General features: G+C 39.6%; 2 protein-coding genes across 3 annotated transcripts; one reads left to right on the top strand and one right to left on the bottom strand.

Moving 5' to 3' along the window:
- The first annotated feature begins 527 nt into the window (after positions 1-527).
- Positions 528-13,036, top strand: rela (v-rel avian reticuloendotheliosis viral oncogene homolog A). 2 transcript variants are annotated; one of them, XM_029526103.1, is made up of 11 exons: positions 528-688; positions 2,511-2,549; positions 2,794-2,939; positions 4,125-4,270; positions 5,954-6,045; positions 6,972-7,106; positions 7,774-7,878; positions 9,771-9,986; positions 10,079-10,159; positions 10,263-10,346; positions 11,033-13,036. In XM_029526103.1, exons 1-11 carry the CDS (start codon positions 682-684, stop codon positions 11,857-11,859), a joined length of 1,878 nt encoding a protein of 625 aa, XP_029381963.1. In that variant the 5' UTR covers positions 528-681; the 3' UTR covers positions 11,860-13,036. The 2 variants fall into 2 exon arrangements, with proteins under 2 accessions (XP_029381963.1, XP_029381962.1); XM_029526102.1 differs by having other exon boundaries at positions 11,030-13,034.
- On the bottom strand, positions 12,781-14,560 carry c18h11orf68 (chromosome 18 C11orf68 homolog). Its single transcript, XM_029526105.1, has 2 exons — positions 14,473-14,560; positions 12,781-14,008 (listed from the first exon to the last, which is right to left on the bottom strand). The coding sequence occupies exon 2, from the start codon at positions 13,973-13,975 to the stop codon at positions 13,232-13,234; it is 744 nt and encodes a 247-aa protein (XP_029381965.1). The 5' UTR covers positions 13,976-14,008; positions 14,473-14,560; the 3' UTR covers positions 12,781-13,231.
- Between the last annotated feature and the right edge of the window lie 26 nt (positions 14,561-14,586).

Raw genomic sequence — 14,586 nt, 5'->3', positions numbered from 1 at the left:
AATTGTCCGTAGGTGTGAGTGGCCGTTTGTCCCTCACCCAGTGTGAGCTGAGATCGGCTCCAACAGATAAACAGTAGAAGATGAATGAATAAATGAATATTTAAATGATACATATGTACATGTGTTAAGATAGAATTGTTCACATAGTAAGAAAAACTAAATTTGTAGTCTTATATTTCTTTACAAATTAGAATTTTATAAAAAGAAAATTCGTTTAGTAACGTAATAATAATAATAATCACCATCATCATCAATGGCCAAATATAAGAAAGACATTTTAGCAGTGACATTTCCCATTATATTATACCAAATTATTATATTATACAGTTAAAACTTTGAAAAGCTGTAAAATCTGCGAAAAGGTAATAACTACAATAATAAATAAAATAAAAAAAAAATCACTTTCTGCCCTGTTTTCGCAAAATGCGAGGTATTTGTGCGCAGTTTTAGGCGGAAGTCTTGCATCAGACGTACTCCAGCTTGACTGCGCTGTCCAGCGCAGAGCACTGCTGTAGGTGGAGCGAAGGACGAGGCACCGAGGCTCAGTGAACAAGTTTTCTGATCCTCGGTCGGGTCTGCAGCGTCTTTTATTTTTGAGGGTAAAAAGACGCCAACAGCGACCGATCAACAGATACACTGGGTCGTAGAGGGAGAGGCATTAAGTCTGAACCGGACACAGACATGGATGGTAAGTGGAGCAGCTTTTATTTAGTCGAAGTGTTTACTCGGCCTGGGCTGGAGGTGAAACTGTACAGGGAGTTGTTTTGCGCTCAGGGGAAAGCCCCGCTATCACTGGCTTCTGCTAACGGGAGGAGTCTGCCGTTCCCGACACTAAGCTAACTCACAAACCCACGTTTACAACCTGAACTAAACTTATGTCAGTGTCAATATGTCTCTGGTCACTGTCACCGACCTTCTCACCCGGTAACCACCCGAGGCCCGAGGATTCAGGTCGGCCCTCGAGGTTGTTTCCAAGAAGGAACCATTTAAAGCGGCCAAACTTCGTTGAAGAAATTGACAGTTTAACGTTTATCCATTCGCTATAAAACAAACAAGCAAACGGAAAAAAAACGCATACGATTGACAAAGTCCGTGGTAAAAGAGTTTCACTCATTGTCAACAGCAGTTCTTCAATTCGGCTAATAATTTAACCGCATGTTTGTTCGCGTTTTCACTAAAATCAGGCCACTTACTGGGGGCCCGTGTCGCTCAGCAGCCGCCCACTTCAGTTTTTAGTGGAAGGAAATCATACCGAGTGCGCATTCTATTTTCACCCAGTGCAACTGAGATTACCGGCTGTCAAAGGAAATCGGAAAAGTATGCCGATGTGAAGAGGATCTAATCACACAAAACTGCTGCTGTTTCAATTTTACATAATATATTTCTTTGACTTAAAGAGACGAAAAAGGAAATATAATACCCCGATTTTATTATGTGGTTTCGAGTATTATAAGGATGCCGTGGTATTGTTGATCTACCCACGTCCGGAACATGGGAAAGAGTTGGCGGATTCAATCATATCACAACAAGTGAATAATACATGTGACAGGCATAACAAACTTGGTGAAGAATTGACGGCTGTCTCAGGGCACTTACTGAGAGAGTGACTCACACAAGTGTCTCGGCCTTGTTGAATATCTGAATGTGTTTATATTAATATGAGCACTTTAACTTTCACTGCCCCAGTAAATACAAATAGATGTCTTTCTAATAATCAAAAACAGAGGTATTACAAACTAATGCTTCATCTAAATCCAAAATCAATATTTAAGTTACAGAATGTACCTTTTTTTTATTTAGTTATATTTTTTACCATGGTTGCACATTTTCCATTGTTTGGTGAAAGTCTAAAAAAAAAAAAAAGGTACTTTTTCCCACACTAGATGACTTTGGTCTGAGACTGGGAAGCAGGCTTGTTACAACTTGGAAAGCATCCCACACATGCCTTCAAACCAAACAAGGCCACTTGCTGTTGGGTGGAGCTCTGATCACCTGATCATGTGTCACACCTTGCTTGTTTCTATGAATCTCAGCAATTCATTAACTGGGAAACCCGAAACTAAAGTGCTGCCTGGTCCTCAGTCACTATGGAGACTTCTCATAGAAAAGACGAGTAAAGTGACACAGATAATACGCCCTGACCGTCTTTGTTTGCACTTTGTATGTACTTCTGCTTGAGCTCTGTCAGGGGGTTTATGATGAGTAAGTATATTTAGCTGGGAAGCTGTTGGGTCTCAGCGTCCCTTGACCTTGTTGGACGTTGCACTGTTGAGAAGTTTTCCATCCAATACCACACCATGATGACAAACTCTTACTAAACCACAAATTTGTGCCGAGGCTGTTTCTTTTCTTTTTTTTTCTTTCTTTTCTTGTTTTCCTCATTTATGTGTCTACCATTTGCCATGTGTCATTTCTGTAAATGGTGAACTGCGATTTCCTCAAAGATGCACATTAAATATTTTTTTTTTTTTTTTTTGTTTTGTTTTGTTTTGTCTTATTGCCCGCTGTAGGTGTCGGCTATGGATGGGGCTTAACCCAACTCAACCCAGGTAAGAAGCTATTTCCCCATGCATGAATCAGTGTTGGCATTGAATGCAGACTTTTCATGAGTAAACATTTCAACAGTCACTGGTGATCGATGACAGGGCTATTTCTAAGTTGACTAACTGATAGAGGTAAAACAAGTTTAGGCAAAATGGTTTCACAATTTGAGCACTGTGTTTGTGTGTTTCCAAAAAAGTGATCCTGCATTTAAGACAGATTCTTCTTCTCTTCCTTCTGCCCCTACATCAGTCCCAGCAGCGACCCCCTTCATAGAGATCATTGAGCAGCCGAAGCAGAGGGGGATGCGGTTCAGGTACAAGTGTGAAGGACGCTCAGCCGGCAGCATTCCTGGAGAGAAAAGCAATGACACCACTAAGACTCACCCAGCCATAAAAGTGAGTTGGACACTACCTTTTGCCACATGTGTTTTTGTTCCCATCTTTGTAATGCAGCAGTAGTAAGTAGTATAAAAGCTGCACAATTTACTAAAAGCAAGAGATCCTTACATTTTACATCACGGTTCTACCATAGTGTCCAAATACTTGTCTGCATACCTATCTTGGACCTGCAGGCACCAGGGAGCCATGTCATGGCTTATTCATCCCTTGTAACAATAGAAACATCTCTGAACATCAGAGTTTGCACAAGACAACTAGGTTTATCATCAATAGGTTGTTCAGAATCAGAATGTAGCGTATTACCTAGAAGGTTTTTCACCACAGAAAGAATTTGGTTGTCGTTGGTTTGCTTAAAAAAATATAATATGCAAAAACTATTTATCTTTAAACTTAGTGAGAAGGTAAGTAGTGGGATAGTAGAATGTAAAAGACGGATAAAAAAAAAATAGAATTTTTTTCTTTATTCTTTTATTTACATTTTGCATCAAAACACCAAAAAAGAGAAAACCTTGTACAGTGAAAAATGACTAGCAAGAAAACAGATTCTGACTTGGACTACAGGGGCCTCTGGGGCTAAAGAAGCAAGAGTAGCAGCAGAAGCCATGGATGATATCATCAAGGGTAAGAGAGTCTCTACACTCAGGGAACAAGCCAAAAAGTCAGATTAGCAGAAATGGCATGGTTGTAAGATATGGTACAACAATATGCATACATGTATATAAAAAAAGATCAAGACATAATGATAAAATATGCAGTGGCTACTGTACACATTGATTTTTATCCACGTTTTGCAAAATACATTTTCCAACCACACTACACTCAAATCTCCATGCCAACAAAATGAAATCAAGTCAGCTTTAAGTTATACTGCACCAGTTGACAACAGACATTATCTCAAAGTTATTTGATGGAGCAGGTCTACATCTTCTCTTTGTAATATAATTTATACAGAGCTTGCACTTGAAGAACGTCATTTTAAGAAGTAGAGACCTTGAGCTGAATAAGGTTCAGGTCAGGCTGCCGTCTGTCTCGATCAGTTGGGTTGAGGGATGAGAAAGAGACAATGACTGTCACTGTCAGTGAGGTTAAGCTTTTCACTTGATGATAAAAGTATCAGCACAACCAAAGTGCTCTGAAAAATGCCTCTTCAAATGATTAAAGTGTGATATCTTCCTCCTACAGGTGCACAATTACAGTGGCCCGTTGCATGTTCGCATCTCACTGGTAACAAAGAATGCACCGCACAAGCCTCACCCTCATGAACTGGTTGGCAAGGACTGCAAACATGGCTATTACGAGGCTGACCTGCAGGAGAGGCGAATACACAGGTGAGTGAATACCACATGCTTTTGAAGAGGAAACCAGGTGAGCTGTGACTTCATGCTGTTCCAAAATGACACTGAAATAAGGACAAACTGCAGCTTCAAACAAAAAGGAGGAGCCTCTTCTCAGAGACTGACTTCTTTTATGGACGATGATGATGTGTTTACTGTGGCGCACTTCATCTTGACTTTGGAGTCATGTAAACCATTAACAGAACTGCCCAATGACCACCCCTGCAGGCTTTGCTGCCTTTCAGCAAAATACAAAAAAAGAGGGAAAAAGGTATGAAATAAACTTTTAAAAAAGTAAAAAAAAAAAAAAAAAAAGTGGAGGCAGCTGTGACAGATATGAATTTTTTACAATTTAAACTAAGCATTACAAAAAGTACAAGTTTGTCTAAACTTGAGTTGTTTGATTATTTATCATGAGTGTGACAAAAATTAAATAAACAGCATGTACTGTAGTCCACTGCCAGTGTTGTAATACAGAATGAGTAAGCACATGAGTTTATTTGTGGTAAAGTTTTGTTTTTTTTTTTTTTCTTCTCTCCCGATAAAAGCATTACGTTACTCCTGGACCCTTATCTCTGGCTCCTGAATGGCAGGAGACTGGTTGAGAGAGGTTTCTAGTACAAAATAATAAATATAATCAAATAATATACAATAGTGATCATTCAATTATTTCAAATTGATACAGAACTTTGTTTGCCAAAAAATTAACCAGTTTAACTGAAATTCACACCTGGCTACTGCACAGTGCAGGTAAGGATTTGCTTAAAATTTTTGTAAGGGAATCATTGCTAAATTCATTATATTAATTCTGTATAATAATAACCATTCTGTACTAATCATATAATAATAATAATTGATTCACAGGTCGTAGTTGATGTTGTGACCCAGACAGGTCACCAGTCTATCACAGGGCCCACATAAAGAGACAACCATTCCCACTCTTCTTGCCTACAGGCAATTTAATGTAACCAGTTAACCTGATATGTGTGTCCTAGGACCGTGGGGATATTGGTTCACCCAGAGGGTACTCAGGACTGGGATTCAAACCCAGGAGCTTTTGCAATAAGGCTAATCACTGCAACACCATGCCACCCAAAAACTGAAAGCTTGTTTCACAAGCGTGATGTTATGCTCTAATTGGAAAAGAGTGAAAATATGACAATCTGCCTAGAAAGTATAATTTTGATAATGATATGTTCACAGTTATAACAGTACAATGCATTTTGGAAACAGATTTCTGATTGTTGTAGATAGAGGAATCTAAGCCTGAGAAAGCATCTGGACACAGGGACTGGACACAATAGATAATAAATGTCCACTAGTTTGTTAACATACACTGTGACTATTTAATGAAAGGATCAAAGCACAAAATGAAAGAAAAGAGCTGAAGCCAGCCAAGAAATAATTTATAAATAATGAGCAAGTAACTTATAAAAGATAAAATCTTAGAAACGTCATTAGAAGAGGGGTCAAATAATTGACTGACCGACCATTCTAAGGTAACAAGTTAATTAGATCAATATGTGTCTAATAAATAATATATTACTCTTTTGGCAGTGCACTTGAAGTCCAGCCCTCCGCCCTTCAGCTGTCCTCTTTCGAAGAGTGCAGTAATTTTTAATTTGGAGCAGAATTGGAGGGTTTTAGCTGACCTGCTCTGTATCCTGATTGTTTCAGTTTTCAGAACTTGGGCATACAGTGTGTGAAGAAGAAGGATGTGAACGAGGCCATCACTTGCAGGCTGCAGACAAATAATAACCCTTTCAACAGTAAGTAGTCATGGTTACAGATAAGTGTAGATCACAAAGAGCTTTCTATGCTGCTGCCTTTCCTCTGTCATATATGCCCTTGTGTAAGAGTTATTTGTTGTGTGGAGAGTCCCCAAAAGTCCCAAAGATTTTGAAATGAGACATCCTTCATCTTCCTTGAGATTTTGAAACTAGAACAAACTAGATTTTCACCCAAATAACAATAGATAGGTTGTTATTTAATAGTTAATATTGTAATATTCTAAAGCAATATTTTAAAAGGCTAACAAAAACTAGTTTCAAGATGGCCCAAAACATACCCAAAACAAGGCTAAAATACTGTACCTTGTTTTTTTTGTAATTACATTACCATTGAGCTTTCCAATGGTAATGTAGTCCCATAACTTATCTTTGTTTGTGTGTTTGGATAACATTAAGCTAATTCACATAAATCAAATTACAAATATATGGTGTGTTAATTATATGAATACTTCTGGTTTAGCACAATGTCAAGACTGACTAACTCTCGCAAAAAAACAAACCAAAAAAAAAAAAACCTAATCTGCAAGCACTTGGGCTTGGATGTTGTGCTGATGGATGATCTCAGTGATCGGCAGGTTTTTGTCAATGTTGACATCATATTTGGATCGATATCCAACTAATTGTTGAATACAAAAATAGAAGTGTTTGTATGTCCTGCCAAAGTTTCATGGCAACGCTACGTCAGTCAGGTCTACAGCAGGGGGCTCTACATACAAACTAGAGAGAACAGGCCTCAAAGGTATGTTGGGAGTTAACAACATTGACAGGAAGTTGGATTTGCTCCTTTCACCCTGTATTGATGCTTAAGCACAGATAGCCTGTCTATGGCAGGATACATTGCTCTGCCAGATTGTTGTGTTGCCTTTTGGTGCGCCCCACCCATTCTTGCTGTTTTTTGGCTACAGTTCCTGAGGCGAAGGTATGGGAGGAGGAGTTTGATCTGAATTCGGTGCGGCTCTGCTTCCAGGCTTCCATTACTTTGCCAACAGGGGAGCCGTTTCCTCTGGAGCCTGTGGTGTCACAGCCCATTTATGACAACAGTGAGTGGACACTTACTTATCTGTAGTGTGTAATAAAGGTAAATTGACTAACTTTCTCATGCCAATAATAATAAATTTTAGTGTCATTTTTATTTGTTTTTTTTTTTTTATTTTAGTGTCGATTTGTTATTTTTGACCGTTTACATGTTCATAAATATACAGGCTACTCAGGTGTGTGTGTATATATATATACATATATATATACACCTATAGGTTTACAACAGTGAAACATATTGAAATTTCTCACTTTGCATGTATCACTAAGTATTTTGCACTGTTAGAATGCAGTTTTTGATCAGTACAATTGTCATTTATATAAATATTAAGATGTGTTGCACTGGAAGGCTGTGTAATTGTCGCAGTACTGTATCACACTGTCTTTAATGTACTGTATTTAAATACAGACTTGAGCTACTTGACTTGAGTATTTAACAGTGCTGTATTAGTTATTCTACTTAAGTAAAATATCTGAATGTGTACATTAAAATGTGAATTTTAGAAATTGGCTTGTTGATCCACTGTGGTGAAATTAAAATCAAAATAACTCTTTCTTAAGCTGCTGAAGTCATGCAGTATTGACCTGTGACATCCCAAACCTCTGCCTTCAGCAGTGGCTTAGTAGCTGCCTGAAGGTGTGGAGTTGTGCTCATTTGTTCATGTGCCACAGGGGCCCCAAACACAGCTGAGCTGAAGATCTGCAGAGTCAACCGCAACTCAGGAAGCTGCAAGGGAGGGGATGAAATCTTTCTGCTGTGTGACAAAGTACAAAAAGGTACAATATATGTATGGAATATATGGAATATATGTGGAAGGCAGTATAGCAGTAAAGGTGTAAGCCCATCACACCCACAGGATATTGGTGTAAGTTACACTGACAATAGACAGGCGCCTTTTGATTAAGCTCTTGAAATAGAGGGCCAGCATGTCTATTGTTGCTCAGTTTCTATGTTCTTTCGTTGTAGATGATCAAATAGATAACCTCATAAATTGCACAGTCCAGTTTCCGTCTTTACAAGTGAAGTTGAATAGAAGGAAATATGAGTAACATAGGTGATAACTTAGCAAGACATTAAAAAAAAGGAGTGTTTGCAAACAGCACACATGACTGACCAGAGGTAATGTTTGCCTACTCTCACTTGAAGTCACAGAGAGGTAATTCTCATAATTAACAGATGTTGTTAACAAGTCATTCTGAGGCCCTTTGGTTTGTAAGATGCCATTTTGAAGCCTCCAGTGCAATTTTGCTGCCCCCATTTTGGTTTCTTGAAGCCAGAAGAAGCCATATTTGGAGGAGATGGTGGAGCTGAGGAGGCGTGAGGGTCAGTAGTTGCTCTGTAGTTGAGCCATCGTTTTAAAAATGCAGGCTCATTGGAAAAGCATTTTAAAAAAGGAAGTTTTTATTGTTTAGTGTCTCTTTAATTTGATTGGGATAAAATTGGCATTTCACACAAAGCACTGTGTCCTATACAAATAAAGTATTATTATAAATGTTAATATTATGATAATTATTATTAGTAGTAATGGTATTGTTACTAGTAGTAGTAAATATCAAAAAATGGACTCGAGCTAATGAACCACTACCTGCGCAGCACAGAATGGAAGACAGAGTGTTGCTGACTATACAGAGCATTTAGAGCTAAAATTAATCCTAAAGAAGCTAAAGAGCCACATACATCTTTAGATGACTTGCATTCAAAAAACAATAGAGACATGACTCGGAATGAATGCAAATGCTGCTGTATGTCTAAATAATGTGTTCACGTCACAGCTGTGTAAGCCGCTAACCCTAACAGAAGCAATACACCTTTTGTGCATTACAACAGATGTGTAGTGGTATTTTTGGCCAACACCATTGTGAGGGCATCTTGCCTTTTACTTTGTTTTTGTGTGCAATGCAATACACATTTCGACCATATATGACATTTATCACACACCAAAAGTTCTCTTCCTCTATTTGCTCAGCCACTTCCCATTTTTCAAATTTTCTTTTCATAAATCACTGGTTTCTTTCTGCTTAATATAGTCATATGTGTGATTTGAAAAACCTTTATAGTTTTCTTGATAAAAGAAAAGAAAAGAGAAAAAAAAGGGAAATGCAATGTGCATATGTCCCAAGATTCACATTGGTAACTGCTGATACTTCTTCAAAGTTTCAGATTCCTTGCATGAACTCAATTTTATCATATATTTTTTTTTATTTCTTAACATCTTTTCCTGATTAACACTCAGTTAAGCAAAGGAAAAAAACATATTTATTATCAATCTATTGCCTTCATGATTTCTGGCAGTATTTAGTGAGATGGAGCAATGAAACATCCACCCTGAGAGACTGATTACATCACTCTGAAAACAGCCAGTAAACCCTGCCTCTTGGACCAGATTATAACACTCTTGATCGCGTACTCATTTTCACAAAGAACAGAGCCTGGACTTTCTCATTACACCTTTTCTTACTTGAGGTTTCGCATGTAACTGAAAGCTGTTGTCAAACTTTGTGTTGCATAGCAGCAAAAGTGATGCAACACTTAGGGGATTTGCTCACTCTGTAATAAGAGTAAACCTGAGAGCACAAATGTCAGTGAGTGATGAAGGATTCTTCTTCTAAAGTGAGAGCCCGTTCTCATCTTTATTGTCTTATATTTTCTATGATCTGCCTCTCTACAGAGGACATTGAGGTGCGTTTCTTCCAGGATTCCTGGGAAGGAAAGGGCACTTTCTCCCAGGCTGATGTCCACAGGCAAGTGGCCATTGTGTTCCGTACACCACCCTACCGTGACACTAACCTCACTGAGCCCATTAGAGTCAAGATGCAGCTCCGCCGGCCTTCTGACCGCGAGGTCAGTGAGCCAATGGACTTCCAGTACTTGCCAGCTGACCCAGGTAGGAGGAAATGTCTTCACGTTCCCTGATACTTCAGTGACATATTTATTGCTTAACTCCCTGTAACTTCATTTTTAAAATGATCTCTGTAGATGAGTACAGACTAAGTGAGAAAAGAAAGCGAACAGGAGACATGTTCCAGAGCCTGAAGTTGGGGCCCATACTGTCGAGTGGTATGTCTTTAGTCATTCTGACATAATATAATCAGGTTGGAGGTAAGAGTGTATAGTTTCAGTTCATCAAAATGTAATACTGTCATCTTTATTGACTATTCAGTGTCCATTCCACAAGAAAGACGACACATAAGCCCAGCGAGGAGAACGGCCACACCCAAACCTCCATCAATGAACACACACAGTGGTTAGTCTAATTACATTGTTCATTATATCATGCATGAGATTAATGAGTCAGAAAAACTTTTGGTAATGACAGCGCCTCCATTCTTACATGCTGAACTTGCTTTCTTCTTTTATACCTTTTTGTTAATTGTTATTAGATATTGTTGTTTTTTGATTGAAAAATTTTACATTTTACAGCAATTACACAATTTAAAACATGGACAAAATGGATTTACATGCTAGGTATGCAAAATGAAACCAATGCTCAAGAGCCTGAAAGAGCCACTTCATTCTCTCTCATAAGCATTAGGGTGAGTCAACTGGCTGCAAAAGGAAGTCAGGTTGTATTGAAGTCTGTGAGACAATGACCCCGCTTTTGGTTTACTAGCTCATTAAATGTTTTCCTAATGAGTTTGTGGTCTCAATCTTAAACTTCAAGTCTTCAATTCAGCATGATGTTCAATTTTAAATGATGGTCCCATTTGGAGGAAAAGAGATCCTAAAGCCCACGTGACAATGAGGAGTACAGAGCAGACGAGATCTACGCCTCAGTTCTCCTCTGCTCCACCTTCTCCTCCCAATATAGTTGACACCCATATTTAAAAAAACTGGAGATTTCAAAACAGCAGGTCGTGAAGTAGTGGGTGATATAAGATTGGGTTGACATTAGATTTATGCTCAACTTGTTTGTCTGTGTGTGTTCAGCAGCTGTTGTGCCCCCCATCAATAGTGGAGGGAAACCTCAGGCTCCCTACTCATATCGGCCTGGCCAGCTCTTCACAGTCCAGCCCAAGGTAGAGGCCTCTCCCTCCCTCTCAGCTGTGACTACAAATCAAACATGGAAAATCATGGAAAGCCTGAACCTCGGCCCCCAGCTCAAACCTCCTGCCGCTCAAGCTAACTTCACAATAACTCAAACAGCATCATCCACCTCCTCCTCCTCTTCTACAACCACCTCTACTGCCAACCAGGACTTCTCAACTGTCAACCTGTCTGACCTTAATGAATTCTTTCCCAACATCTCTGCCATGGCCCAGGAAGCCACAGCATCTCAAGGGAACACAGCCCACTCACAGACCAGCAGCTCTTTCACACTGCCAGGCCCTCAGTTTAGAGTGGATGATGATGATATCCCAGAGTTCCCTAGCTTTTCTGAAAACCAGGCCCCAGGCACCCTGGACAGCCTAAACATGGATGATTTTAAGGACCTTCTGAATCCCCGTCTCATCAGCGAAGCCCAAGCTTCAGCCCACCAAGCCGCTCCTCCCAGCTCCTCTGCTGCTGCCCAGAATAAGACAGTATCCCAGAATTCTGACTCTGCCAGCGCCCCTGGCAGCACCTGGATGAATTACCCCAACAGCATTGTCAGCTTGCTCCAGAACGAGGGCATGATTGACATGGCATCCAACAACAACCACCAGCAGACCCCTGTGCTGGATGAGTTTGATGAGCTGATGTCGGTGGATGAAGATCGTCTTATTTCCATTTTTAACAGCGAAAGCCAAGCTGGGTTTGTGTCAGGACACCAAACTTAAGCTTCGACTACAAACATTTTCATTTTACAGACACATTGACATAGGCCTTGTGTGCTGCCCATTTCTACTTCAAAACTTTGTTGTCTTCAAAGACAAAAAGGAGACTGCGGATATGAAGAGCTGGAGGAGGCAGAATGTAGCAGAACTGCCAGAAAATGCAATTGAAATACCAGTAGAGACTTTATGGTATCAATTAATGGCTTTTATCAGATTTCCATATAGAAAAATGAAAAAAAAAAATCTGATTTCATCGTCCTTGTCAAGTCAATGTTATGCATCAATCATGTTTGTTTTCAAAGTGATCACATCAGATAATTGCAGAAAACATCTGTTGATATGTTTTCCTGTTTGATGTGTTTTTTACTGTAACAATGTGTTATTGTGGTCATTACTGTCTCAAAGTGAATTGTGTAAGTTTAGTCTGCCTTTTTGCCTTTAAATAGGCCAACTTTATTACTTAGGAGAATGTTTTCTGAAGCGTGACTTTAAGACCACTTTTTTCAGAGGTGCCTGTATTCAAAGTTTCAAAAAAATTGTATTGTAATGTTTTCAGAGCAAAATGAAGGTCTATATGTAAATAATTATCAAATATGCAACAATAACAAGTACATGCTTATAGCAGAAAAGTGTACAAGATTTTATGCATCACATTCAGAGCTATATCAGGTCTGTTATTCACCTGACAATATAAAGTCCTCTTGTTTGCAATCATTTTGCCTTCTTATTTTATGCATATAGCTGCTGCGTAATTCAACTGTTTCAGAACTGGCTCAATGAATTTGATTCATAGAGATGCAATTTTATATTCATGATGTATGCATATGTATTTTTTATTTTTTTAGTTTTTTTGGCTGTTATGAAAAATAAATTCTGTGAAAATCCAAAAAACACTTCAATAATAATAAAAAAAATGCTTGTAAATAAGGTATTCAAAAGTAGAATTTTATTTGGCAACTCTGTAAGCAAAAAGTAAAGTCAAACATATGACAAATATAAAAATCAAGAACTGCCTCACTGAATGCAAATTGTGTGTTTATACAAATCAAGGATTTCTTTAGTAACCTTATGAGTCATAAGAGTCGTCAGACGAGATGTTCCAAGTGAAATGTTGAATACAAATAGTCTTATGATTGCAGTATATTCAATACAAAGATGACTACATAAGGTGACTTAATAAATATCACAGCAAGAGAGGGATCTGAAACAAGATTCCATGCTTTCTTTTTTTTTTTGCCATACGGAAGAACATGATATTGAAATACCACCACTGACTTTCAAAGCAATTTCAGCTGCAAGTTATACTGCACAATTACCCATTTAATGGAATAACTAGGTGCCTCTACATACCAGAAAATCATCACAATAGAACAGTTTATGTTACTTCAAGATTGGTGACTTTGTTGATGATGTGGGAACGCCTTGGAACACACTCCAGGTCAAACTTGCTTTCATATATGGTTGGACAAAGCTTAAAGCGATTGTTTCTGTAAATTCCCAGGTACGTGTATACGTCTGGCTTGTAGGAGAGAGGGCATTTGACCCCTGTGGCACGGATGACAGAGTCCAGCCTTACAACATCGCTCTCATCAGTGAAGTTCTTGTTGTACACACAAATGACCTGCCTATCCTCTCCTTTGGGATCGTAGGGACTGACTTTGGCTGAGCAAACTTTGCCTTCCTGGACCGCTCTGGCCACACACTCCCATGCATGGTCCAACTTAAAACCGGAGTCCAAGTGCATAAGCCACTTGCCCGACAGCACCCCATGGTTCAGGGCCAGCTCCTTCACTGTCTGGAAGTTGACAGGCCGGCTGCTGGCCAGAAGTTTCTCCCAGCTCTCCTGGAGACCCTCCACATCAGCACCAGTGGGACAGTGGTTGGGGCCCAGCACACAAATCCACCCCACAGAGCTGAGACCACGGTCCTTATTACCATATCTTTGCACTTGAGAGGGTCTGTTGCTCTCCAGCCAGCCGTCAAACTCGGATCTGGGCGTTCGTCTGGAGTCAAACACTATCCAGTGGTCCATGTCCGCAGCCATGGCCTCGGCGGCATAGATGTCTGCGGGAAAGGGAGCCTCCACCTCGCCATCGACAGGGGCTCCTTCTTCCTCCATAATTCTGCCGGGTGTGGTGCTCTGGATCCTTTACTGTGGGCAGGAAAGTGTTGTGTATTAGATTGTGCCGACTCTTTGTTAATTCGTAGCACCTCAAAACACAGACTGGTTGGTAAAATGCGTTGCTTGTGGGTTGTTTACTAATGCTGCTAGCTAGCCTTCTACATTAGCCGCACTTGCAACAGCTAACGTTTATCCCCATACGGCTCTCTTACGATAACAAGTTGCTATATTTCGTTTGTGTGTCGTCTACAGTGAATGTGTGACTAAAAAAACACAGAAAATGCTTAAGTTTGGTTGGCTTTGGTCTTGTCCTAGCAAGCCAGGCTGGTTAGCCATTTCCCAATGGCCCATGTTCCTCTTTATGAATCAGGGATAATTATTTACAGCCGAATGTTGAGCCAAATTAATGTTGTAACACTAGCATTTGGTCATCAATGAAAGAAAATGACACAAACGTACCGCAAAAAACATAAATATCACGGCTTTTTGCCTACCTGCAGATGTTTAAGTTTGTTGTTCCGTAGTTTTAGTTTTCCGCGCATGCGCACACGCGATAGGTAACTATCAGTCAGCAATTACACAATCTCCATCCAAATGGCCGGCTCTTA

Source organism: Echeneis naucrates, chromosome 18 (genome assembly GCF_900963305.1).
Source record: "Echeneis naucrates chromosome 18, fEcheNa1.1, whole genome shotgun sequence".
Lineage (NCBI taxonomy): Eukaryota > Metazoa > Chordata > Actinopteri > Carangiformes > Echeneidae > Echeneis > Echeneis naucrates.
This window is presented reverse-complemented; position numbering and strand designations above follow the sequence as displayed.

Coding starts and splice junctions, on each gene's coding strand:
- c18h11orf68 (XM_029526105.1), bottom strand. CDS start 13,975: ATGGAGGAAGAAGGAGCCCCTGTCGATGGCGAGGTGGAGGCTCCCTTT.
- rela (XM_029526102.1), top strand. Junction 2,940..4,124: donor AGACTCACCCAGCCATAAAA/GTGAGTTGGACA, acceptor TTCCTCCTACAG/GTGCACAATTACAGTGGCCC. Junction 4,271..5,953: donor CAGGAGAGGCGAATACACAG/GTGAGTGAATAC, acceptor TGATTGTTTCAG/TTTTCAGAACTTGGGCATAC.